This window comes from Cheilinus undulatus, linkage group 5, assembly GCF_018320785.1.
Source record: "Cheilinus undulatus linkage group 5, ASM1832078v1, whole genome shotgun sequence".
In the NCBI taxonomy this organism is placed as follows: domain Eukaryota; kingdom Metazoa; phylum Chordata; class Actinopteri; order Labriformes; family Labridae; genus Cheilinus; species Cheilinus undulatus.
This window is the reverse complement of record NC_054869.1, coordinates 21,267,050-21,292,866: the sequence shown is the minus strand read 5'-3', so window position 1 is coordinate 21,292,866 and position 25,817 is coordinate 21,267,050. Positions and strand designations below refer to the sequence as shown.

The window sequence follows — 25,817 nt, the reverse complement described above, 5'->3', positions numbered from 1 at the left end:
AAGCATGACTGTCACCTACCTTGTGACAGACATATAAAATAACTCATTATATCGTCTCTATGATGGTTTTGTTTGCTTTTGTTTGTCATACATATGCATCATGATAAACTTCAATGTGTTTCTCTAGAAGCTAGAAATATCCCACAGTAGTTTTAAGACTTGATAGAAACTTTTATATACACTTTATTCACGTGCGTTTTACTAACTGCTGTTTTGACACCATGGTGCAATTGTGAAACATTATCTGTTAAAGTAAACCGTATATATATTTATAAAGATATCAGTATAAATATCAAAGTTTTAGTTGAAGCACAGACAACTACAAGAGAAACAATTCTTCTACATTTGAATATCTTTTCTTCATGTTTTTATTGCTGTTCACTGTCTTTGTCATCAGGGCACAGCTCTGAAACACGGAAAGAAAAAATGGTGTTAGTGGAGGGGATATTTTCCCTCAGCAACATGGAAATATTTTCTGCATGCAAGCTTTATTTCCACAATGGAAATAGCTAACCAATAATAAAAAAATGAACGATGCATAAAGCCCATATCTAAATGTTGCATTCCTCAAAACAATGTCTCCACCTTGTGGCAGCTTGGAAGTTATAATGTCCACTAATACATGCAGTGTCACCTGTAAACTACAGACCTGTTTTGCCATCAAAGCTGTGGAAGTTCTCCAGAAAGTTCATACATCCAGCTTGTTTCTTGAAGATTTCAACATCTTTGGGGTCTATTTTTCCTGTCCTTGCTAAAAGAGAGGGATTCTTTTTTTTTTTAAAAAGACCTTTAACTTAGACAAAAAAGTGTCATAAGTTACAGGGATAATTACTTACTGAATTGCAGGATGTATCTTCCGGTGGCATCTCCATTTCGAAAAGTGTCTGTCCACAGCAGGCAGTCAGAGCAAGTCTGTAGAATATGTCCTTTATGGTCTGAGAGATTTTCTGTTAAAAACAGAGTGGCAGAAGGTTAAACAGAGATCTGATAAACAGAAGAAGTATCTAATCTTTGACATTCTCTTACTTCTGAATGTGGTTGCGAGTCCCGATACTGTTGCATTAACCTCCCCCATGATACAGCGATTACTGGGGGAAAGAAGTGACACTGTCTGTTTTCACAAGCTCAGGATTTAACACCTTATCTTTACTGCAGATGGTCGAATCGTATGTGTATATCTCGTTACTCTGTTTTTAGCTGCAGCAAAGTCCAGATAAACATCTTGTTTCAAGATATAAAAAACAAAAAAATAAGGCATAAGTTTCCTGTAATGAGTAAAAATATATATCAGTACACAAAGCAAATGTTTAATATTATATTTCATTTCAAGAGAAATAAGAGAAATAGGATTTTTTTTTTACTAGAAGTTGGACAAATGCACGTTTAAATTCTTGTTTTTTAAAAGTACTGCCACAAACTTTGCAAGGATGATTTTCCACAATATGTCAATATATTAAATGAGATAAATCAGTGCACTTACAAGCAGTGATCTCCCCAACGTAAAGTCAAAATTTGACTTTGAGAAGTAGGCGACAGCTCGATCCAGGAGCTTTTCAGAGACTCCAGTGCCTTGTGGTACGGCTTAGGGTCACCAGCTCCCATCACGTACACCCACTTACCAAAAACCTTTACAAAAGAAGTCCAAATGAATGTTACTATATGAAAAATACACTTATTAACCCTTATATACTGCTTATTTATGCCTTTATGTCCGGTTCAAGTGGGATCCTGGCAAGGAATTCCCTAATAATATTCACAGTTTTGAGCCACAGATCTATTTAGAATATAAACCTATGTGAAATTGATAAATGGATGGTTCATCCTTACATAATAATTCAGAGAGCAGAGAAACTATGTTTTTTAGGTCTTACACCACTGGTAATGTATTAAAAACATCTAGGTACTATCACACAATTGCATATCCTATTATATATGAAAATATGAAATGTGTAGTTTACTGAGACTAAAAGAAGCAAGATTATTCTGGAAGTTTACCCATTGCAAACTCAAGACACAAGACATGTCTTGAAAGTAACTGCATTATTAAAACTGTCCAACACAATAACATTTAGTTTATTTCTATTGCTGTCAACATTTCAAAACAGGCCAAAGCTGACCTAAACAGTATGTAAGGGTTTATGTTATGCTGAAATACCTTTTAAAACGTCAGAAAAAGGATGATTTGCAGGACTTACCAGTTTGGGGTCTTCTGGCATATAAGGTCGAATCAGGTCCTTACAGTCTGGAGCCACTGCAGCGCTAAGGGAAACAAGGGCCAACAGAAAAACTACACCAGACAGAGCCATGTTCAGACCAAGGATGAGACGGTAGGACTGCACAGGACGACGACAAAGCTTCAACAAAAAACATCTATTGCTTATTCCTTCTCACTCTGGGGGTTCAAACATGAAAAAAAAAACGTTGTGTAAGCAGTGGTATGTGGAGAAGGACGAGGAGGGGGGCTGCGAATTCTCAGATGCACCAGTGACTGTTATAAATGACCGTGCAGAGCTGTTTTGCTCCAAAATGAATGGACAATTCAACAGCCCTCTGTTGTCTGTACCGCTGCCCCGACAGAACTCAGGCAAGGTGCCAACGCTCGTCTGGGCCTTTTCAAAAGGAGCTGAAGAGGCTTTTATTCTTTAGGACTAGGGTTGTTTCCCAGTGAGACTGTGTGGACTCCCTGGTGGCCACAGTTTAATAGTGTGATATCTCCTTTCTCTCCTTTACACAGGTTTTCTTAGCAACAGTTTCTGTTGGCAGTGATACAAGCAAAAAGAAATGTCATACTTTTAATGATGTCTTTTAACATGGTGTCTTACATCTTCTTTGTGCTAGCATATGAGAGAGGGAGTGGGAGCTGGAACTTTTATTTTGACTAGTAGTGTAAATAAAAGAGTAGAAAACAGTGCAGAGGAAGTAAAAGTAGTTTTTATTTATCTCATACAGACGGTATAAATGTAAAACAGACTACTATTTACAGATTGTTAATGTGACTACACCAGCTCCTTCAGCCATCACCTTACCAAAAATGCCATAAACTTTTTCCAAGCCACATTTCTTTAACCAACTATAAAAGAAATAAGACTTCTGCTCACAGCAAACCACAATCTAACATGGCCTCAAACCATCAGGCTTTGAACTCATCAGGGATCCAGCTGGGTGACAACATATGTGGGGTTAATCCAGACCAGTGTTATATCAGTATTCAGATCACATTACAACACTATCTAGTGCATGTCTAGCTGAATGGATTTGATAATGTGTTGTTTAGTTTGCTGACTTAAGCTTCAGTGGTCTCTGTAGCAGCAGAAGCAGTTTTCCTGTCATCTGGACACAGCTCTAAAAAAAGAACAGATTAGGTTGAAAAGAAAATAGCATAAAGAATATGATATAAACATACCTCAGTGTACCACATACCTCCAGTTCCAAACTGGTAGATGTTCTCTTCAGGAAAGTTGAGACACTCGGCCTGCCTCTTGTAGGTCTCTATCTCAGATGGGTCCACGTTGCCACTCTTTGCTTTAAAAGAGGAGGCAGAGGAATAAAACCACTGATCATAGAATTTATTTAGTATCTGGACTGTCAGATCAAGAGGAAAAACTTACTGAAGAGGAACAGGTATCGTCCTTTTGACTTGCCATCGGGGAGTAGTGTGGTATCTTCAGACAGGAGGCAGTCAGCACAGGTCTCATAGTACTTCCCCTCATGATATGAAGTGTGACCATTGATATTAACTGTGACAAAACAATGAAAAGTTTGTTTTTGCAAACATGTATTTATAGAATTAAATATTACATTACTAAGCTAAATTTATAATGTTTCTGAAAGTAGAATAGAAGGTGGAGCCTTCAGCTATCAGACCTCTCTCTCGTGGAATTACACACTTTCCTTTTCTTTTTTTGGTTTATTTAAACCTGACCATCTCCCCCTTTATTGTCTCATTCAGCAATCCTCCATCACACCCCCTTTATTTCTTTCCTTTCCGCTACACATGGGGCTTTGTCATTCCCTGAGCTTCCCAAAACTGATTTCAGCAAGAAGTTATACATCAACTGATTTACAATAATCATTTAGATATCTTAAAAAAACAAAACAAAACAAAACAAAAACAAACAAACAAACAAAAAAAAAACATCATGGTGATGACTTGGCCCTTGCTGGTGATTTTTTTCTGAAGGCTGGCTAAGGCTTGGACTCCCCCCTAGTCATACTGCCAAGTGACCTGCCTCTCTCTCTCTTCTTTTCTGTTTTTCTTTTGCATGTCACTCCCTTAAGTCTTCATGACCGAATGAATTTTAAACCATTACTGCCGTGTATCATATCGTATCATATCAAATTATAATGGATTCCATCATATTCCTATCATATCTTATTGTATCCTACTATATCAAACCATATCGAATTGAATCATGTTGTATCTCAAGTCACATTGAATCATATTGTATCTCGTCCCACGGTACTCTATCCTTTTGTTTCATTTCATTTCATTCTTATCTTATATTGCATGCCATAGCATTGTATCTAATCGACTTATAATGCATGCCATCATATTGCAGGATATTGTATCCTATCATATTCTGTCATATCCTATCATATCCTGATGTATTCAATTATATCAAATTGTATCGCACCATATCGTTTTGAATCATACCGTATTGAATCATATTGCATCCTATCCTATGGTTCCCTGTCCCATTATTTTATACCTTATCATACCTAACTAGATCAATTCATACAGCACCATATTTTATTGTTTTGAATTGCATTGAATTTTTTGTGTTGTATCTGATCTATCTTTCTGATCTTCTTATCTTATATTGCATGCTACAGAATCATATCATATTGCAACATATCAAACTGAATTAGAATATCATACCTGCAATATCATATTGCAGGGTATAGTATCCTTTTATAACCTATCATATCCTATGGTATGGTATCGTAATGTATCCTTTCCTTTCCTTTCCTTTCATTTCATATCCTATTGTATCTAAGTATATCAAACCATATTGCACCATATTGTATCACTGAATTGTATTTTCTTTGTCTTATCTTGCATGCCATCGAATCCCATTACATTGCATTGCATCACATTGCATTCTATCATATTGTATCGTATTAGATTGTATTGTACCTTAAAATTGCTTGGCTTTGACTTCTTAAACTGATATTATTCCTACTGTATGATCATCATTATAGGTCTAGTGGTCTGATTGAAAGCATTAGACCTGCTATAGAATAATGATCAGTTCATCATGATCACGTTGCTCTTTCTGCTGATAGTTCACACACTTTAACTATAATTCTTGGCACTATGGCCAAAACCCTGTTTTTAGCTGTTGTTGCCCTGTTTTTCTCCCTATCCAACTTCTCAAGCTCAACTCAGCAGCAGCTGGCTGTTCAACATGAGTATTTCTGCTCAGGAAAGTAAAGTTTTTTTTGTTTGATATATAATTTTCAACAGAAAGCTGTTAATATTTTGAGATACATACATGTGGTGTGGCTTGTCATTCCAGAGACTGTTGCATTGGCTAGACCCTGAAGGCATTTTTCCCCCCTTTAATGAGAAGAAGATGCAACAATCAACCCCCAGAACAAACTTTAACAGCATCAAATGACAGCTCCCATATCTGTGAGAGATAGTAGAAGCTAATTTAGCTATGCAGTGCTTACAGGCGGTCAGCCCAGTAGACATCGATGTGGTTGGTGTCAGACGAAGAAGAAATCTCCACCCACGAGGCGTTAACTGCCACCAGGTCGCTCTTCAAACCATGCTCATCCCAGGATGCCACGTGAAGCACCCACTTCCCATAGATCTGGCACAAACACAAAGGTCATTATGATTGTTTATCCAATTAAAAGAGGTGTTTTATTGTTGGGACTGAATGTTTAATTATAACAAGCAGTGGATCCTGTCAAACTCACACATTTACCAAAGAATAAAAAACATGTAAAAGGTCAAAATGATCATTTTAAAATCTCTTCTCTTATGACAACTAGATCATTGAATCTGTTCAGGAAGTTTGTGTGCATTATCAAATAAAAACTTCTTTTTCAGCTCTGTTTTATGCAACATCATATTGTAATTTTGGTCATGAAAAATGAGAATTTGTTCTGATAAGTTTTCATATGGAAAAGATATCTTTAAATTTGATTTTTATCCTAAAATCTAAAGTGTTGCTTTTTGCAGAGACTTTAGGGTCCTTTAAGGTTGAGTCAACATTATCACCCCCTGTGCATAAAGCTGGAGGATGTGTGTGCACATCCCTGTTTGCACATTTGTAAGTCTTGTTTTCCTCTTTTTTTTTGACAAAAAATCTCACATTTCCCTATTCACAATTTTAAACAAGAAATTTGAAAAACATCTGCATGCAGAGGTTAAAGGCATTTAAACAAACTTTATAGAAATGATAAGTTCTTTCTCTGATGCTTTTTGTCTGCTAAACTCTTGCACTATTCTGAAACAAGTTAAAGCCTTGATAAATTGAGCTTTATAAAGTACTTTCCCACACTTTCCTTAATGTCTCCTGCCACATACAGCAGCTAATAAATAATGTGCGATACTCACAGGGCTGTGGCTGTCCAGTACCAGAGGCTTCACCAGCTCTTTGCAGTCATGTTGAGGTGCAGCAGCGCACAGGGAGGTAAGAGCCAGCAGAGCAACAACCAGCTGTGCAGCCATGACTCCGGACAGCATGTAGCCACAGAGCAGCACTACACTCAGTATCCTGCCAGCTAGAAACCCCTCAGAGGAAACCTGGGGGAGTGTTGTGTAAGAGGGGGCCGGGCCACACACAGAAACACTATTCTTCTCCTGGAGGGATGGACTTTACTCCACTTTTCACATCCATTCTGCAAGGGATTGTGTCCTATTTATCTTGTTACATAACAGGCAGCTGGCAGAGGCTGAAAACAAGACCCCCACATCTTTCAATATGTGAACAAATATCCTGCAAATACACACAAAGAAGAGGAGAGACACACAGAGGCACAACCACTAGAAAACATCCCTGCAAATGTTGTCACCATCATTTTATAAAATTAGTGTCTGTCTGTCCATCTACACTATATTGGCACAAGTACCCGCTCACCTGCCTTGACTTGCATATGAACTTAAGTGACATCCCATTGCCACACCATCACCAAGTACCTTACAAAACCCAACTTCACAGACATTTTCTATTTCTACCAAAATATCCCTTTCATAGTTTAGTGCCAAGTGTGCTGTGTCAGTTTGGGTTGATAAAACATCCATTTCATATCCTGATATGAAAATACCTGGAAGATGGAGGTTGAAGGTCAATAATTTAAAGCAATGATTTTATGGTCTTTTCATGTCTTGTGGTGTGTGTTCTTTAAGTTTTAAATTATGTATAAAATAAAGATGTCTGCATTAAATCTGAGGAATTTAGAAAGAATTTTTCTCTCTTGTCCTCTGCTAGTTTCTCTCTATTGAAGTGACTGGCTATTGTTTGAGGCTGTGTTACACAACACACAGCAACTGCTCTCAGTAGCAATTCCAGATATTTTCCATACTGAATGAGAGTCAGACATCACAGTTTTACTGAGTAATTTCAGTTGATACAAATAGTTGGAAAACTGAACCAACCAAAGGTGCACTTTTATCTGGTAAAGTCAAACAAAAAAGAAGACACTGTCTTCTTTCCAGGACAGGAGAGCTTCTGTTAGGGCCTCTCTCCGACAGACATTTCTCACTGCCATGCAATACATGTTTCACTGCATCCTTCAAGGGGCCCAAAAGACAAGTGGACAACATGAAAAAGCCTGTGTCGAAGGTCGAAGGGATGAAAAAGGCCGCTTGAATGTTGTAAACATCACTTAACAGAGGCCACAAATCACTGCAGGTTCTTTATAAATTATTCAACAAAGTTCGATACAAACAAAGGTGCAATTAGGTACAAACGTACAAAAAAATTTTCTTTATGTAAAATCAACATATAGCATTCTTTTAACATATATTAAAAAATATAATCTGATGTAAACAACTGCTACTGGTACCATCTTGTGGTAACAGTGCAGTTTAGCATGGTTTTACACTATGGGGATAAAGTTGTCCAGAAGCTGTCAGATCAAACTCACATATTACTGAAGCACTGAGTGATAATATTCAGCACAGCAATGTAGATGTTTACTTGCAAAAAGCACACAAGGCCTGCAGTATAAAGACACCTGTGTCTGTAAGGTCAAGTCACAAGTTAATCAGTATTCCTGGCTACCATTACACCATGAAGACAAAAGAACACCCCAAGCAACTAAGAGAAAAATTTGTGGAAAAGTATAGTCATGGGATGGACCCAAAAACATTTCTAAGGCAGTGAACATCCCCCAGAGTTCAGTTAAAATCATCATTAAGAAATGGAAGAAAACAGCATGTGTGTAAATCTGAAGAACTAACTGAAGAGGCAGAGGTTCTTGGCTCTTAAATATCCCCTGTCTCTATCCAGTGATGTTTTGTGATGTCGCCACAGGAAGCACTCAGGGCAGGTCTCCAGGGGAACACCACTGATATCACGGGACCTCTTCATGAAAGCTTTTACATAAAAGAAAGCTCTACTGACTGCATGTCTAAACACAAACTGTGTAACGGTGTCATTGTTTCCATACACATGTCCTCTGTGGTGTTTTCTGCAAAGGTGAAGTTAGAACTTCCCCAATAACAGTCTCCAGTCCTTAGGAGGAAAAGCAAGCAGTGTTAAGTTCAAGTTCAACTATTCCATTATCATTTTACACAACATTTCAACTTTTTAGTTTTTAGATTTATAAATGTATCATCAAAATAATCACCACTCACAAAATTTCTGCAGTGCAAACAATCACACTGTGGCAGTCAGGTGCAGGAGAGTTTCATCCAAAGGCTTTCTAAGATTGTCCAAGACATCATGGTGGTTGCATTTTCCTACAAGAAATATCCATTTTACCACAGTGTTATTAATCTTTAAATAATAACAGTTAATATCACATGTATAGTGTGACTGATGATCAGCTTTGAAATTTTATTTAGGTATAAATTAATCACAGGAAACACTGAGCACCTGCTGGTGCTCCAAGAAGCTCTGACATTTTAGATGTCAAAGTTGGCTGTTAAACTGTGCACTCTTTAATGTAGCTACACCCCCACATCCTAAAACGGCTGCTCCTTTCAGGTGTGCAAAACAACCAAAAATGGGATTCAGCCTTTTCCAGAACATGAACGCTGACTAAAACATGCCTGGCTTTGATCTTGCAGAGGTTTAATCAGCTTTTCACAGTCCACATGGTATGCAGCAGCAGCAGCGCAAGCCAGCAGACCTAAACTCAACTCAACAAACATGATCCTATTCAAACTCAGATGTAGACTGGACACAACGGCAGAAATGAGACTGCTGCAGAGATGCAGGAAGGCTGATATGCAGACTGTCACAGAGGGTTGACTTTAATTCTTGACAAGGAGAAAGAGGTGACTGATAGAAAATCATGATGAATATTTAATGTGATGTGACGCATGTATTTTTTCACGTTTGGTCTCGATGTTTTATTACAAAAAAGCAGATACTGTGGTCTTTATTTGCCATATTTAGTATAAAAGCCCATTTGGTTTTAGCTCTTCGCTGATTTTTCCTTTACATCTGAATCTGATTTTTCTTTACTGTTATCTCCCTCTGAAGGCATTTGAGCAGTGATGTCAGTTCTTTTATTTTTGCTGTAGACTTAAAACAGTTGAGTTTGACATCAAAGGATGAATATGAGGCAAGAGATCAACGTCCAGCTTTTAATTTACAGGTATTCACATCTGAATCTGACACACAACTTAGAAGATAGCACCTTTCGCTCAGTTTCAGATTTGGGTTTTGCCTGTGCAGAGAGAGCGGTCTATGGGTAAAACAAGCAATTGTGAAGCTGAGAGATGGAATATCAATCAGAGCCACTGGACAAACATTGATCACAGCCAGTATAACCATTAGGAATGTCCTGAAGAAGAAAGAAACCATTGGTGTACTCAGTAACAGGCATCAAACGAGTAGACCAAGGAAGCAGCATCAGTTGATGACAGAAACATTTTGAGAGCTGTAAAGAAGGACCCTAAAACAACTGTTAGTGACATCAGCAACAACCAGAGGGGAGAAGTGAAGGCATCACCATCTACTGTTCACAGAAGACTTCATGAACTAATGTACAGAGGCTACACCAGGAGGATGCAAACCACTCATTAGCAAGAAGAACAGGAAGGCCAGGCTGGAATTTGCCCAAAAGTACAGAGACCTGGGATTAAGTTTAATGAACTGATAAGACAAAGATGAAACTTTACCAAAGTGATGGAAATGCTGAAGTTTGGAGAAAGAAAGGATCTGCTCATGATCCCAAACATACAAGCTAATATTTGATGTCTGGGAGGGGCTCATTAATCTACACTGATGATGTAACACATGATGGCAGCAGCAAAATGAACTCAGAAGTCTAAACATTTTGTCTGCAAATATAAAAAAGATGCAACGAAAGTGATTCGGAGATCCTTCATCATGCAGCAAGATAATGGCCCAAAAACAGAATAAGAGGATACTAAAATAAGAATAAATCATTCAAATATGATCAATAAAACTGTCTAAAATAAGTACAAAACACAAGATGAGAACTTGGTAAAATTATGATCAGAGAATTAACTACTAAAGGCAATCCTGAAATTAAAATAGAGTGGGATAAAACCTAAAACACAAACAAAATTAAGATAATGTTACTTAAAAGCCAGACTAAAAAGGTAGGTCTTGAGTTTGCTTTTATAAACGTTAACATTGGGTGCGGCCCTCAGATCTTCAGGTAAGCTGTTCCAAAGACAGGGACCGTAGAAATGAAAAGATGTCTCACTGTAGGTTTTAGTTCTACCTTTGGGTACTATTAACAGAGAACTTCCTGAAGACCTGAGGGTCTCTACTGGGCTTGCATAGTAAAAGCAAATCAGATAAATAAGAAGGGCCAAGACCATTAAGAGCTTTAAAAACCAGTAAAAGAATCTTAAAATCTATTCTAAAAGAAACAGGTAGCCAATGTGAGTGTCAAATGAGTCAAGCCAAGGTGTGCCTTAGGAATTTTAAAACCATGCCTGATTTCTATGACTATACAACAACCAAAGATACTTTTACATGTCTTTACTCTGGTATTTTTGGGTTCTTTCACTGATTACGATAACCACCGTGACAATAATACAGTTTTAAAACTCGTTATATCATAAGGTACCAAAATATCAGAAAACAGGACAACCCATTTGATACAAAAACTTTTTCTGTGGTATTTTGTCTATTTTCTCATTGGCCTTTAACTTGTATGCATGCATTTTGATAATTTTGTGTTGAAAAGACTATTAACAAAGTTTTAGATGCACTGTGAGAAGAACTGTGAATAAATCTGGTGTGGCTAAAATGTATGCCTAAAAAATGTAACATTTTGGCATATTTGATGTAACAAGACAAACATTTAAATGTCTTTACATACTTATTGCTGATTTTTTCCCTAAACACATGTGACTCATTGTGAAGATAATTAGGGCAACTTTTTGTTGTAATTAGGAAAGAGGTGGCAGTCAGTCTGATACCCTAGCAATCATCAATACAGTCTTCAGTTTCAGGTTTAGAGTCCTCTATGATAACCTCAATCTCTGGTTGAAAATGTCCCTCAATCATGTGACTCATTAGATTTTCTTTACATATAAAAAGCTTTATCGCACTCAGAGCAACTGAAGGGTTTCTCTGCCATGTGAATCCTCATATGTTTTCTCAGACCTCCTTTAACTGTGAATTTTTTATCACTCTCAGAGCAACTAAAGGGTTTTTCGCTTATGTGGACTAAAATATGCTGGGTCAGGTTTTCCTTTCAGATAAACTCTTTACCACACACAGAGCAACTGAAGGGTCTACTGCCTGTGTGAATTCTCAAATATTCTGTCAGCTGATGTACGTGGATAGCTCTCGCCACACTCAGGGCAGCTGAAGAGTTTCTCTCCTCTGTGAGTTTTCAAATGATATGTCAGATTACTTCTATTTTTATATCTTTTGCCACACTCGGGGCAGCCAAAGAGTTTCTCTCCTGTGTGAGTTTTCAAATGATCTGCCAGAGTACTATTATATTTATATCTTTTGCCACACTCAGGGCAGCCGAAGAGTCTCTCTTCTGTGTGAGTTTTCAAATGATTTGTCAGAGTACTTTTATATTTATATCTTTTGCCACACTTAGAACAAGTGAACAACTTCACATTGTTGCAGTCTTCAGCCTCGGGTTCAGAGCGTTCCCCTATCATGACTTCAATCTCTGGATGTGGATCTTGCTCTTGATTCAGGATGTGGCTCCACTCCTGCTGCTCATGAGGCTCCTCTTGACTCACAGACAGCTTATGGATGTCAGTGGGAGGCACTAAAATCCAGAGAGCAACAAAGGACGATTTTAGATGATTTCAAAAGTTTGTTGTGGGCTTGTCCAGGCCGCTCTAAAGCTGGCATGTTTTCTGTGTTACCTTCGGTCATTATGTTGGTGTTGGTCTCTGTCATGGTGTTGTGCTAGGAAAATTTGGAAGAGGTCAAATATAAGTAATGTAAGCACTGAACATTTTGTGATGAAGTGTTGCTTGTAGTCATGTATGTGTTGTGTGTTTGTTTAGCAATATGAAACTTGAAGTGAACTTATAAAAGGTATAAAGAAAAATAAAGCAGACATAGTTACCTGTGGCAGCAGGTGTTTCAAGAGCTCTGGCCCGCTGCTTTCTCTGCCGAGCTGCCTCAAGGCGTTGAGCTTTTAAGGAGGCAGAACAGTGTATGAAAAACCAAGATGACATGTGCATGTACAGCAAAAAGCCAACATGCAGCCCATGAGCGCCTCTTAGCAGGTACATGAAAGTTCAGAGAATGCAGATGTGTGTCACAGCCAAAAGATTGAAAAAAAAACCCCTTTGACTAGAAATCAAGCAGACATAGATACCTCTGACAGCAGGTGGTTCCAGAGCTCTGGCCCACCGACTTCTCTGTCTATTAGCCTCAAGGCGTAGAGATTTTAAGGAGACAGAATAGGGTATACAGGTACATCTCAAAAAATTAGAATATCATGAAAAAGCTCAATATTTTTTGTCACTCTTTTCTGAAAGTGAAACCCATATATTACATAGACTCATTACACATAGAGTGAAATACTTCAAGCATGTATTTCTTGAAATTTTGACTTACAAAAATGAAAACCCACAATTCAGTGTCTCAGAAAATTAGAATATTGTGATACAGTTCAATATTGGAAGGTCATGGTGTCACACCCTAATCAGCTAATTAACTCAAAACACCTGCTAAGGTTTCCTGAGCCTTTAAATGGTCTCTGAGTCTGGGTCAGTAGGCTACACAATCATGGGGAAGCCTGCAAACTTGACAGATGTCCAGAAGACAGTCATTAAGCCACAAAAAGTCATTGCTAAAGAAGCTGGTTGTTCACAGAGTGCTGTATCCAAGCAGATTCATAGAAAGTTGAGTGGAAAGAAAAAGTGTGGTAGGAAAAGTTGAAATATTTCACTCTATGTGTAACAAGTCTATATATTATATGGATTTCACTTTAAGAAATTAGTGACAAAAAATATTGAGCTTTTTCATGATATTTTAATTTTTTGAGATGTACCTGTAAACATCCAAGTACATTGGTTATTGATGACATACTAGTATACATATAAAGGAGAGCGCCACTGTGAAGCACAGCAGAGCCTCTAAACAGCTACATGAAATGTTGATATGCATACATGTGAGTCCCAGCCAAAAGACAGAGCTAAAAAAAACCTTTGAGTTTTAATAAAGCAGACATAGTTACCTGTGGCAGCAGGTGTTTCAAGAGCTCTGATTAGCTGCTTTCTCTGTCGATTTGCCTCATGGCGCAAAGCTTTTAAGGAGACAGAACAGCGTATAAAAAACCAAGTACATAATACAGATGACATGTACAGCATAAAGCCACAAGCAGCACATGAGCATGTGAGACACAGCCAAAAGATCTAAATATATAACCTTTGAGTAGAAATCAGGCAGACAAAGATACCTCTGGCAGCAGGTGATTCCTGTGCTCTGGTCTGCTGATTTCTCGGTCGATTTGCTTCAAGGCGTAGAGCTTTTCAGGAGAAACAACAGGGCATTAAAAACCAAGAACATAATGAAGCCCCAGCAAAAAAGACAGCCAGAAAAACGTCTGTGTTGAAATGAAGACAAAACATTTACCTCTGGCAGAAGGTGATTCCAGAGCTCTGATCTGCCGATTTCTCTGTCAACTAGCCTCAAGGTGTATAGCTTTTAAGGAGACAGAGCAGCGTGTATAAAGCCAAGTACCTCATATAGATCAGGGGTTCTCAACCTTTTCAGATCACAACCAGCAAACTGAAGGTGCCAGAGATCAGGGACCCCTACCGAAAACAGAATGGGTAAAAAAATGTGAAAATGGTGATATGTGATTTTAAAATAAGCAGAAATGTGTTAGAAGTGGGAAAATTAGATAAAAATTAAAAATGGCCAAAAACAGGTTAAAGTAGGAAAATGGGCATAATACATTGTAAAATGTGGAAAAAAATTGGCCTAAAAGGGGTAAGTTGAGGCAATAATGGGTCAACAGTGGCGACAGTAGGCAAAAAGTGGTTAGAATTGGCTTAGAAGTGGAAAAACAGGCAGAAATAAAGTTGTAGAAAGGGTTAAAAATTGACAAATAGGTTTAAGGTGGCAAAATTAGGTAAAAATTTAGGGAAAAAAGAAGTGGTTGAAAAACATGCTGAAAAGGAGTTAAAATATTGCAAGGTTGGAGTGGCAAAAGTTGGTGAGAAAGATGCAAAAATCTGTCCAAATCATGCAGAAAATGATGAAAAGTGGCTGAGTTTGTAAAATATACAGTTTGTAGTGATATGAAAAATGTTTTTTTAAAGGCATCTAACGACCCAGTCTCAGTGTCTCGCGACCCCCAAGGGAATCCCAACCCTCACGCTGAGAACCGCTGATATAGATAACATGCACATGTAAAGCATAAAGCAAACATGCAGCGCAACACTGTTGTAAACAGAAACAGACACAATGGGGCTGTAGGCTTCAATGTTTGCACCCACGCTGGAGGTCAGAGGTCGGTGCATAGCTCGGGATGTTGAGTCTGTAGGATGCAGAGTTCAGACCCACGTTGGCATCTCCAGTAGGCTGTGCAGAACCAGAGCTGACGGGTCTGTAGGCTCACACATTGGAGCTTTCAGAGAACGCAGATGTAAAGACATGATGTGCTTCGATCACCAAACTTAACGCGAGCTATCGTAGTAACCCGCGCAGGCTGGTCTCGCCAAGGCCATGACAAAAGAACCATCCTGTGGCTTCAGCAGATTTACGGGCTCGTTGTAATTTCTTCCTTTTGACGCAGGTGTTTGAAAGAGTGCACTGTCTCCTCTTCGGCATGGCGGCGAAGTGGGAGTTATTGCAAGCAAATTAGCAAGCAACTACAAAGTAGCCGCAGCAGCATTAGCATGGTTTCTGTAGGGACAGCTCAGGACTAGCAGTCCTTTTCAGTCCCAGTTCTCAACTTGAGCAGGCCAAACTCGCAGCTGGCAGCAGCAGCAGGGGACCTGATGACGTAACAGAACGGCGAAAGGAAGGGCCACGAAAGCCACCCACTGTCGAAGAACGGAGCCGTAGTCCTCCAGGCGACCAGGTGACGTAATTGAACGCCACTAGGAAGGGGCGGTGCCTAAGTCCCCAAATGATGATTAACCACAACATTGTACAATTTTGTAGAAAATGTGCACATCGTGGCACCGGTTATGAACCAATACACCCAAGAAGAATTCTGAGAGGTATAAGGACAACAGGAGCAACAGGGAGGTTTGCACATCAAGACATACATACATACATACATACATATATATATACATACATACATATATATATACAGACAGCTCTCCAATCATAGTAGTAAGATTCAGTTGTTCCCATATAGTGAAGTGAGGCATATCTAAGTGTACATGGTGAATATGAACAATCATGCATCACACTACAACTTTACATCAACTATATAGGCTATATGATTTTGCATGATTATAAAGAAAGTGTGCCTTGAGATTTTTGCCTGATTTTTTGTATGCCTTGTGGAAAAAATGTTTGAAAATCACTGCTATAGAGCGTGCATTTGACCTGCTAAAGAAGAGACTGAAGGGAGTAATCCCCCCAAACAACTGAAAGAGGCTGTGGTGAAAGCCTGGAAAAGCATCACGAAAGAAGAATGCAAAGTTTGGTGATCTCAGTGGCTCACAGGCTTGATGCAGTTAATGCAAGCAAAGGATTTGCAACTAAATATTAAGTCTGATTAGCTTTAATCTATGTTTAGTCTATCTGTTCCAGTTTGCTCACCTAAAAAAATGGTGTTGATCTCTTGTCTCATAATTATGTTTTGATGTCAAACCCAAATGTTTTCAGTCAAAGCACAGCAAAAATAAAGGAACTGGCCTCACTGTTCCAATACTTCTAGAGGGGGATGTTTATGTGGCTAAATTCAAAGTCTGAATTGATGACTGAGCCTGATTTAACTGTTGATGTCCTTGTATATTGTCTCTCTGTGTGCTCTTGCTGCAAATCAAAATTGCCTTTGTGGGACAATGAAGAAAATCTGAATCTGAGTGGAGTACACAGACAACAGTGCAGACCTGACTACAGAGAGGAGATCAGATGGCTTTATGCTGTGGTGTTGATAAATGCTTTTATGAATATTAAAAGGATGTGACTCATCAACTTTGGCCTTCAAACCTGCAAATTCAGTGATTTCAGATTGATGTGTAAACCAGCACTCTTTATTAACACTATCATTCTTTACTTTCCACTCTCACCTAACTGGACTAAAGGCACTAAACACAAGCGGGCACTGCAGCAACTCAGGAGTTGATGATGTCTTCACAGCAGATGTGTGAGACTACATTAGCCCCACATCTCTAATACCTGCATGCCTCTGTACTTTTCAGATTTTAGATGTTGAACCCAGTGGCTTTGAATCTCACTCTCATGTTTAAAAGCATTTTGGCATATTTGACCATTACTTCATGCCTGTTGTTTGTGCCTGACAGCTATTTTCTATATGCTTTTTTATCTTAATTTTAATTGTGCATTTAGTTGTTGAAAATGAGGAAAACCTCAAAGATTTTCGAACTTAAAGGATAAATGAAAAATGTCATAAATACAGATTGCTTAACTTTACATCCCCCATCTTCTTCTTCTGCCTTTTACTTGTGGTTTGAGCATGTACAGGTACAATCCCAATTCCCAAAAAGTTGGGACACTGTGTAAAATGTAGATAGTAATAGAATGCTATGATTTTCAAATCTCATAAACCCATATTTTATTCACAATAGAGAATTGTCAGATGTCGAAACTGGGACATTTTACCATTTTATGAAAAATATCAGCTCATTTTGAATTTGGCAGCAGTGACACATCTCAAAAACGTAGGGACAGGGCCATACTATCCATTGTGTATCCTCTCTTCTTTTAACAACAGTCTGTGAAGGTCAGGTAAGTTAAGGGGACCAGTTGTTGGAGTTTTGTGAGAGGAATGTTGTCCCGTTCTTGTTCTGATGTAGGATTCTAGCAGCTCAACGTTCCTGGGTCTTCTTTAGGCTCATTTATACTCTGCGGACCTATGAATAAATATCAGTGCATGTGTCTGTTATGTAGGAGTGGAGATTCCTAAATGTATCCACCAGATGTCACCGTCTCTCCCAGAGCTACTTGCTGCTCCATCTATCCCATAGACCAAGGGTGTCCACATTTTTTCCACTGAGGGCCACATACAGAAATGTATAAGAATGGTGGGGCCACTTTCATGTTCCTTGCCTTGAGTGTATTTTAGTAAGTAAGACCAATCCACTGTATGTTAATACATGCTTAGCAATCTAATACACCTAAATGGCTTGTTAATGGCTGGCTAGGCAAATCGACAGCCATTTTCAGGATTTGGGAGAGCCAATCAGATTTCAGGGGGCCCTGTTTGGCCCTGGCTACACCCCTGAAATGCTATTGGTGCTGCTATTTGTGGCAATAATCTATCAGGACATTATTAATCAAGATATCTTCTTGTCAAAATGTTTGTTTATTAAAAATCAGCATGGCAGTACTGCCTAGTGCTGAAACTAAAAAGTAAAATACAGTTGAGCACAAGCTTCATCATCTTATGTGGGCCATATTTCATTTAATTTCTAGAATTTGCTGCGGGCCAATCAAAAATGGACTGTGGGCTGCATTTGCCTCCGGGCCATAGTTTGGACACCCCTGCCATAGACCAAAGGATGTTCCATCCTCTGCACAGCTGTGCCCAGGTGAACTAGCATCATTTATAGGTTTGTATTACTGTTGGCTACTTTATTCAACACTGCCCCCATGATTGCTGGTGGTATTCTTCAGTCCATTTAAGATGAACTTTGACTGGCTTCTTTTTAGCCAAAAGCTGACGTGTGAACTAGTGCTGTAAAACCGTGTGTACTTCTTGCAAAGGAACAGTGGCCCACTAGGGTAGATGCCACATGCTCTGTTAAAAAGATCGATTTTGAAACTAATAGTTTAAGGTGGAAAAGTTAGATATTGCTTTAAGACATTTTAAGACCTTACATTTCAAAACTCAAATGTCAAATACAACTTCAATCTTCACTTACCTTTACACCCTCTGGTGTCCAGTTCTTATAATTTTTTCTTTTGACCCAGTCAACACAGATTTAACCGAGGGGAAGGTGTCTTCTTACAGAAGCTGAATTTGTTGCTGCAAAGACCGCTTCAGGGCTTCAGGGCTTCAGGGCTTCAGGGTTTCAGGGCTTCAGGGAGTCATATCAGGTGTAGTAGAGAGAGGGACGTCATCTTTCCACCACCAGATTTATCAGATTGTAGCAAGAGAGACCAAAGGAGTCAACACATGGAATAAGGGAAGAGAAGCTTTATACTAGCATATTCAAAACCCATGAAATACTTCTCTGTGTATTTACAAAAACATAATACAAAAGAGAAAATGAACACATCACAAATGGAGTCTTGTATACTGCCACAAAACAGAAAACATGATCCAATTTACAAATGTGTCTTCTTGTACTCCCACTTATGGCTTCAATCTAACACAAAATAAAAAGAATTAAAAAAAAAAAAAATCTTGGTTCAGTTTTGATGGTTCATTTTCAGTCCATCCCTCCTTTTTGCGATAATTCTCTCCAAGTTGTTCTTTAAATAATATTATTATCAAACACACATACAAGACAGAGGAGCTACATTGTGAGCTGTACACTTTGCAGTCAGAGAAGGGGAGGGAGAATGTTCACAGGAGTATCGACCTTTTGTACACAATGATAATACATCCTGGGCAGTGAAAAAAAAACATTGATTAAAAACAAGCTTTTTGTACCAAATGACCTTTCAAATCACAATGAGATCACAGTTTATCCGGATGACAAGAGAGGATGAGTGACCAGTGTGACTGTATTAGCTTGTGTCTGAGCGTTTACCCTCTAAAACTGATAAATCGTTTGGTTTGAGGCTTAAAAAAGAGATGAGAGGAGGCAGCAAACAAAACCCACTGAACATACAAACACAAACACAAACTTCTGCCCTCCTGAAACTTCACTTTAACCTGTACAGTTGCAGTCAGCGGAGAGCAAAAAACCCTCAAATGAAAACACTCACAAAGTCTTGCAGGTTGAATTGCATCAAAGCTTTAACAATAAAAACAGAATTGTGAAACCCTTCCTCTACTGTTTACTGACCACTATTTCCTTTTTAATTTCATTGAGCGGTCTGATCTGAAAAGCCCCTATGGGGGCATAGGCATAAAAATAAAAAATTACGCTTTAGATGCGCAAGAAAAACTACCCAGTGTTCATGAGGAGGTGTGACATGTGCATGAGAGCGTTTCTGCTAGCCTTTACATATCCATGACCTTTTAAAAATACATGACCCACTATCACTGGATTCAGTTGGTAAATTAAATTCTTGCCATGAGAAGAGAAACAAACTTCTTTACCCCCAAGAAAGTCTTTGAGTGTGGTTCTTTGCTCTAGTTTTAATAAAGTTTTGATAAAACTGTTGGTATAGCTACATCCACACTGATCTGTTCACCAGCCGCCATTATTTAGAGGCTTGCAGTCGCTTCAACTCAACCATGCCAGTACAGTTACCGCCTCTTTATTCTTAAATGACTCTGGTGCAGTCATTTTTTAGATTGGGAACAAACATTTCCGCTTAGCTTAGCAAGACGGCTCTGCTTGAGGAGAAATATGAAATCTGGCCAATCCATCCGCTTTGCAAAGTTGCTTACAAGACAATATAGGGTGTGCACATGAGAAAGCTGTTTGATATTGGTAATTCCACCACGTTCGATAAATAGTAGTAGGATAGTTTCTGGTGTGCACCAGCATTTTTAAAAATCCCTTGCTCTCTGCTAATCAGATTTAAAGCATTACAAAAAGACTTTGATAGAAGATGGCGATCTTCCTTTAACCCAGTGGTTCCCAACCTTTTTCTTAAGGGCCCCCCAACCCATATCAAAGAAAAGCTAAGCCCCCCAAGACTTACTTAAACAGTCAAACATCATTACTATAATTTTCATAGACAAAAACCCAACATATTAGGCCTGCATAAATTTGCTCTTGACAAAAGACCTATGTATAAACCATCCATTATTATGATGGTGTATTAGAGCCATTCTAGAAAAAAATAATCAAGAGGATCTGTTCATTTTCAAGGAAAAAATGGAAATTTACAAGTTTAAAAAGTCATTAAGTTATAAGAAAAAATGATTTTTTTTCCCTTAAAAGTAGTAAACGTACAGGACATGACCTAAAATGTAAAATTTTTGAGACTATAAAGTCTAAAAGTTGAAAACTCCAACCTCTCTTTTCAGTTTGGTTTCTTGTGTTTTTTTTACTGTACACTTTTATATATTTATGATCTGAAAAAAATGATTTTTTTGAGTTTCTAGTGTCAAAATTTAAGACGTTTGAGCTTAGAAATTTCAATTTACTTTTCATGCAAATTTCTGACTTTTCAAACTTTGCAAATACACAACTTTATAATCTCAAAAATTTGGATTTTTTTCCACAAATTTTGAATTTTTCACATGAATGAATGGATTCTCCTATTTTTTTTTTATCTTTTAGGTTGGCTCCAATATGTTTCTAATCAGGGTTTACAAAAAAGTATTTGTACATCCAACTTTGACAGCACCCCCCTGTTCGACATCTTTGACGCCCCTCCTAGGGGCTATGATAGAGCTCAATATGCATGAAACTGGTCACTACTAAATCAAATACTCATGGAAATTTACTTTCACAGACTTTCTTCCTTTAAAATGATCTGTAGCTTTAAGTTGCTAATGTTAATTGAATGCAAATGAACTTTAGCTAGATACTACTCTAATGGAGCTACTTTTAAAGTTGAACTCTGTTGCAGTATAATTAAAGGTATAATATGCAGCATTTCACAATTTAATATAGCAGATATCACATGTATCTTATTAAACATATGCTTGTGTTATGACTTTCTCTAATAGAAAGTAAAACTCCGGTTGGGTTTGTTGTTTGCAACTCTGTATTCACAGTGACAGGACTAAGTTTCCTTGAGCTTGTTTATGTTTCACTCAGAGGCTCAAACATGTTTCAGATGTTTTTTCCACTTAAACCTCTCTATCACCAACTGTTAGCCCTCCAACCAAAGAAAGAGATCTAAAGTGTACTGTGTATTGAAACATAATGGCGTAGTTTTGTTGGAGGATAAACTTAAGGAGGGCCAACCGACAGTCCAGATACTGTAAGATATTTTGTTTGGGCTAACATACCTCAGCGTTGGCGACTATCCGAATGGAGATCACACTGACAAAGAGCTGCACTTGGTCAGAACATGAAGGAGTTGCAGGGGAGAGGGAAAGTGGAGCGCTGAGGGACTGCTTTGTTTTGGTCTGAGAGATTGGTGCTAAAGTACGACATCAACTCAACATCTACTCATAAAACGGCATATTATACCTTTAAAAATCCAAACCATCCTACTGTCAGCTACAAAATAGTTCTGCTTTGGAACTGAAAAAATGTTCGGCTAAATATTTTGAATTTTGCCGAAGCCTTTCTGCAAATTATAGAAAATGTTACAAAGGGCTGATTTTAAGAGGCCCTTCATGCCTTAGAAAGCCATGAAAACATCTGAAGACGAGGGCTAGATTAGTGCTAGATTAAAACAACCTCAAACATTTAAAAAAGCATCAAGTTAAAGGCAAATATCTTACAAGAAAGCCTCAAATACATCTCGGGATAACCTGATTGTGACTTCGCTCCAAACCTTCCAGTAATGGAAACAACTTTTGGTCAGTAAAAGAAAAGAGATGATCCACTTAACAGCCAGTCATATAACATTATTCATAGATCAAAAAAGTATCAATATCTCTTCAAGTCCTTTAAAATTTGTACAATAAATAGGATACTGGCCTTTTGTTTTGGGCATGAACTCCATGATATGATGCAGAAGGCAGAGACGTCTGTCTGTGACTGGAGTGTGTGCTCAGTCTCTTACACACCGTATGGAAATATACAAAGAGTTCTCCTCTGGGTCATTTCAATTTGGTTATTTTGTACAGTCTTAAAGTTGCAGAGGAAGAACTGATGGATGTATCAGAGTCACCACGTAGAAGAAACAGGAGATGTGGAGAGAAACAGCAGATGGGGTGGTTTGAGGGGCGGGGTTGAAGAAAGACGGGGACTGGGGTAACTGTCCTGACTCGTCAGGTGGTGGCGGAGGAGGGAGGAGTCACTGGTCTTGATGACATCATATCCAGTCTCTCTGCTTTCCACAGATCCACACCATCTTACTGAGCGGTTAACCAAACCTGCTTCTGAGGCCTTCAGACGCTCATTGTCATGTTTGGAGAATACTGCAGAGAAGAGGAGTGAAAAGTCTGTTAGGATTTATTAAAAATCTTTCAACACTACTCAAGTATTCTGAAACAAAAGTGTTGCTATTAAAAATAATTGTAAGTTATATATATGTTCATATGAGGACATCACAGTTTGGCTTTCTAATAACATAGTGATCATTTCTGCTGTAAGAGTTGTAAGGAGAATAGCTCATGATGTCCACTAATGTTTCAGTAATTTGCTTGAAATGCTGGGAGAACTGGCAATGAAATTGTCTGTAATTTTGATGGATATTTGGGTGATATGTTTGTGTATTTTAAAAAAGTTTGAGGGAAATTTTAATTTTAATCTTTCATTGTATTTTTGCTGGGAGTTTGGGAAATAAGTTTAGATGCTCAGAGAGATTCATTTGGATATTTTCAGGTGTTTTCTTGTAAATTTGCAAAATGTATTAGTAATTTTTTTGGAATTTGATTTAAAATTTGGAGGGGGAATTTGCTCTGAAATTTGTTGGTGCTTTAACAGAAACTTGAGGAATTGATTTGTAAATTTTGGGGAATTTGGAGGAGGGCTGTCCTTTTGAAATGTTTGAGGGTTTTCATGGAAATATCAGGAGATTTCTTTTGTTGTTTAGGGGTTTTTCTGCCATTTTCATGAAGTTTTGGAGAATGTGATTGTATTTTTTTAATTCCAAAATTTGATAAATAATTTAAAGTAAAATTTTCTGAAATTTGCTTGCAAAATTAAGTTGAGGCTTTATGATAAAGTGTCACTGAAATATTCTGGGAGTATTTGAAGAAAGATTTGTGGTACTTTTTTATAGGATACTTTAAAAATATGTTTAAGTATTTTCATAGAAATTCTTAGTAATTTCTATGAAATTATATGGAATTTGTGTGAATTTTAAAGGAAAATTTCCAAGAAATTCAGCGCATTTAGCGACAATTTTAGTGGTAGGATCTTCAGGAGATTTGTGGACACCATTTTTGGTCAAAACAAATTCCCATTCAAAAACAAGGCTAACCCTAAACTAATCAGGTCCTACTGATCCCAAATAAGTGGGAGAAACTACAGACAAAAGCTCAAGTCTCAGGAGATTAAAGTTGGATGAAACAAAATTATACTTGTTTTGAACACGCAGGACAATCAGAAGAAAAGACTGATATCATTTGTATGGTAAATATTTCTGCTGTTGGTCCAAAACCTCATATTTCCAAAATGATCACTTCTCAGGGAACTTAAAAAAATGCTGTATTGTTCAAACGTAGTCAGCATCTTTTTGAGACTTTTTATTGGTTTGCAATTTGTAAAGACCCACTGACAGATGTAAAGATGACCAATAGCACTGATTTAGGAAAGAAAAAGAAAATAAAAAAAAAGAAAAATGGAGATACACAGCTCCAGCTAGCTTAGCTAGCTATGCTTATCAGTCATGTCTCCTTATTTAACGGTGCTTTCCAGTTGACTGAACAACTCGATAATCCTGAGAAGCCAGTCAAATACGTCACTCTGAAAGCCCCCTGAACTCAAAATTCAAACTTAGACTCTGAGCAACTTCAGTATATCGAGTTGCCAACTCACAGAAGCTGGGACGCAGTCATCTTGAACGTAGCTTAATGTCCGTACTGGAATATTGTTGTTACAGTTAGGTTGCTAGGCAAGCCTGATGAACCTGCAGCTTGTTGTTCATATCCCTGTAAGTAGCTGTTTGAAACAAACCCAATAAAAATGATAATGATTCAGTTTAAGAGATTATAATTGGTTTGATAGTTGATTGGTTGGATAGTTCATTCTTTTTCTATTTCCAACAGAGAACTAAACACCTGTTCTCACTGACTTCCTGCCAAGCTAATAAGCTGCTTTTTTATAGGTAAAATAGTGACTGTAAAGACTGGACAGTGATATTGTTGTTCTCCTCAGACTTGAGCACTCAGAAATGAGCACTCTGCAAAAACTCAGTAGGTCTTTGTCTCATTTCTTGTCATATAAACCTCACACCTACTATTCCCCAGATTCTTGTTGCAAGATATCTAATGCAAAAACTAAGAACTGATTTTTTTGTAATGAGAAAAATATCTGTCAGTGCAAGAAAATATAGGTATCTTAAAGGTTCTTGAAATCATATTTCATATCTGAATTAGTTTGTATGTCTTATTTTGAGACACTCATGGTTACTCATTATATCTCACCAAAGTTTTTTTTTCTATTATTTGGATTTTACAGGTAAATGCGATTTTATTAAGTGCAGGTTTTTGACATGAGAAATTACACAAATGCACTTATTACCAATTTAGTTTTTTGCACTGCACACACGTCTTACGAGCTATCATGGGCTATTTAAGATCCATGGATTAATTTTTAGATAGATCAGTAGATGATGGTTCACATACACTTTCGTTCTGAAAAGGGTTTAGGAAGTTTCCTCCCATCTCTCCGTCCTCCCTGGGGGTCCCAGGCTGGTTACTCATACTCAGGTTACCAGGAGAGTTCTGAAAAGAAAATATGTGGAACGTAACTTATATGCAATGTGTCCTACTACCGCTAAAGATCCTGTACAACTACAGACGGGAGCTGGAGAGTATCTTCTTTACCTTGGGGAGACTGTCCATATCACCTGACCCTAAGAGAGGGAACACAAGTGTGAAAACAACAGAAATCAGAGTCATCAAACACCTGAAATCATGAGTAAATTTAGCTTAAAAATGTCTAAGCTACTTGTTCTTGTACCTAATGATCCATTCATGTGATGAGGCTCCATTCCAGCCATGCCTCCTAACGGGCCGTCTCCTCCTGCACCCATAGGGAACTGAGAAGACACAGAGTAGATAAAAACCCACCTGTGACAAAATGCATCATTATGACAACTTTAGCTGTAAACTCAATCAAGATCATATAAGAGCTTCTGAACCCACACAAACTTTACAAC

At 38.0% G+C, this 25,817-nt stretch overlaps 3 protein-coding genes across 3 annotated transcripts in view; all 3 read right to left on the bottom strand.

Moving 5' to 3' along the window:
* Positions 1-2,913: 2,913 nt before the first annotated feature.
* On the bottom strand, positions 2,914-6,755 carry LOC121509961. Its single transcript, XM_041787784.1, has 6 exons — positions 6,572-6,755; positions 5,677-5,819; positions 5,496-5,560; positions 3,609-3,737; positions 3,421-3,522; positions 2,914-3,342 (listed from the first exon to the last, which is right to left on the bottom strand). The coding sequence occupies exons 1-6, from the start codon at positions 6,698-6,700 to the stop codon at positions 3,284-3,286; spliced, it is 627 nt and encodes a 208-aa protein (XP_041643718.1). The 5' UTR covers positions 6,701-6,755; the 3' UTR covers positions 2,914-3,283.
* A 3,763-nt stretch (positions 6,756-10,518) lies between these two features.
* Positions 10,519-15,428, bottom strand: LOC121509571 (zinc finger protein 37-like). The gene is made up of 6 exons (XM_041787026.1): positions 15,298-15,428; positions 15,091-15,204; positions 12,964-13,018; positions 12,709-12,777; positions 12,503-12,545; positions 10,519-12,402 (listed from the first exon to the last, which is right to left on the bottom strand). Exons 1-6 carry the CDS (start codon positions 15,426-15,428, stop codon positions 11,906-11,908), a joined length of 909 nt encoding a protein of 302 aa, XP_041642960.1. The 3' UTR covers positions 10,519-11,905.
* Positions 15,429-18,951: 3,523 nt separating this feature from the next.
* The window catches only part of si:ch211-130m23.3 (uncharacterized protein LOC558547 homolog), a 100,821-nt gene continuing 93,955 nt past the window's right edge, over positions 18,952-25,817 (bottom strand). Inside the window, exons 14-17 of the mRNA XM_041788016.1 lie at positions 25,619-25,697; positions 25,483-25,511; positions 25,282-25,380; positions 18,952-22,908 (exon numbers count right to left, since the gene is read on the bottom strand). Of these exons, the coding sequence (XP_041643950.1) occupies positions 22,879-22,908; positions 25,282-25,380; positions 25,483-25,511; positions 25,619-25,697 (237 nt within the window). The 3' untranslated portion in view covers positions 18,952-22,878. The remainder of the gene's footprint in view (positions 22,909-25,281; positions 25,381-25,482; positions 25,512-25,618; positions 25,698-25,817) is intronic.

Bases quoted from the DNA above. Each gene is read 5' to 3' on its own strand.
- LOC121509961 (XM_041787784.1), bottom strand. From the start codon at position 6,700: ATGCTGTCCGGAGTCATGGCTGCACAGCTGGTTGTTGCTCTGCTGGCT. The intron at 3,738-5,495 runs GTATGTATCTCA...GTTTTGTCACAG, and splicing joins AATGACAAGCCACACCACAT to TTAATATCAATGGTCACACT. The intron at 3,523-3,608 runs GTAAGTTTTTCC...CCTCTTTTAAAG, and splicing joins ACGATACCTGTTCCTCTTCA to CAAAGAGTGGCAACGTGGAC.
- LOC121509571 (XM_041787026.1), bottom strand. From the start codon at position 15,428: ATGCCGAAGAGGAGACAGTGCACTCTTTCAAACACCTGCGTCAAAAGG. The intron at 15,205-15,297 runs GTTACTACGATA...GTGAGCCTACAG, and splicing joins GGCGAGACCAGCCTGCGCGG to ACCCGTCAGCTCTGGTTCTG. The intron at 12,778-12,963 runs GTATCTATGTCT...CCTCCTTAAAAG, and splicing joins GGAACCACCTGCTGTCAGAG to CTCAACGCCTTGAGGCAGCT.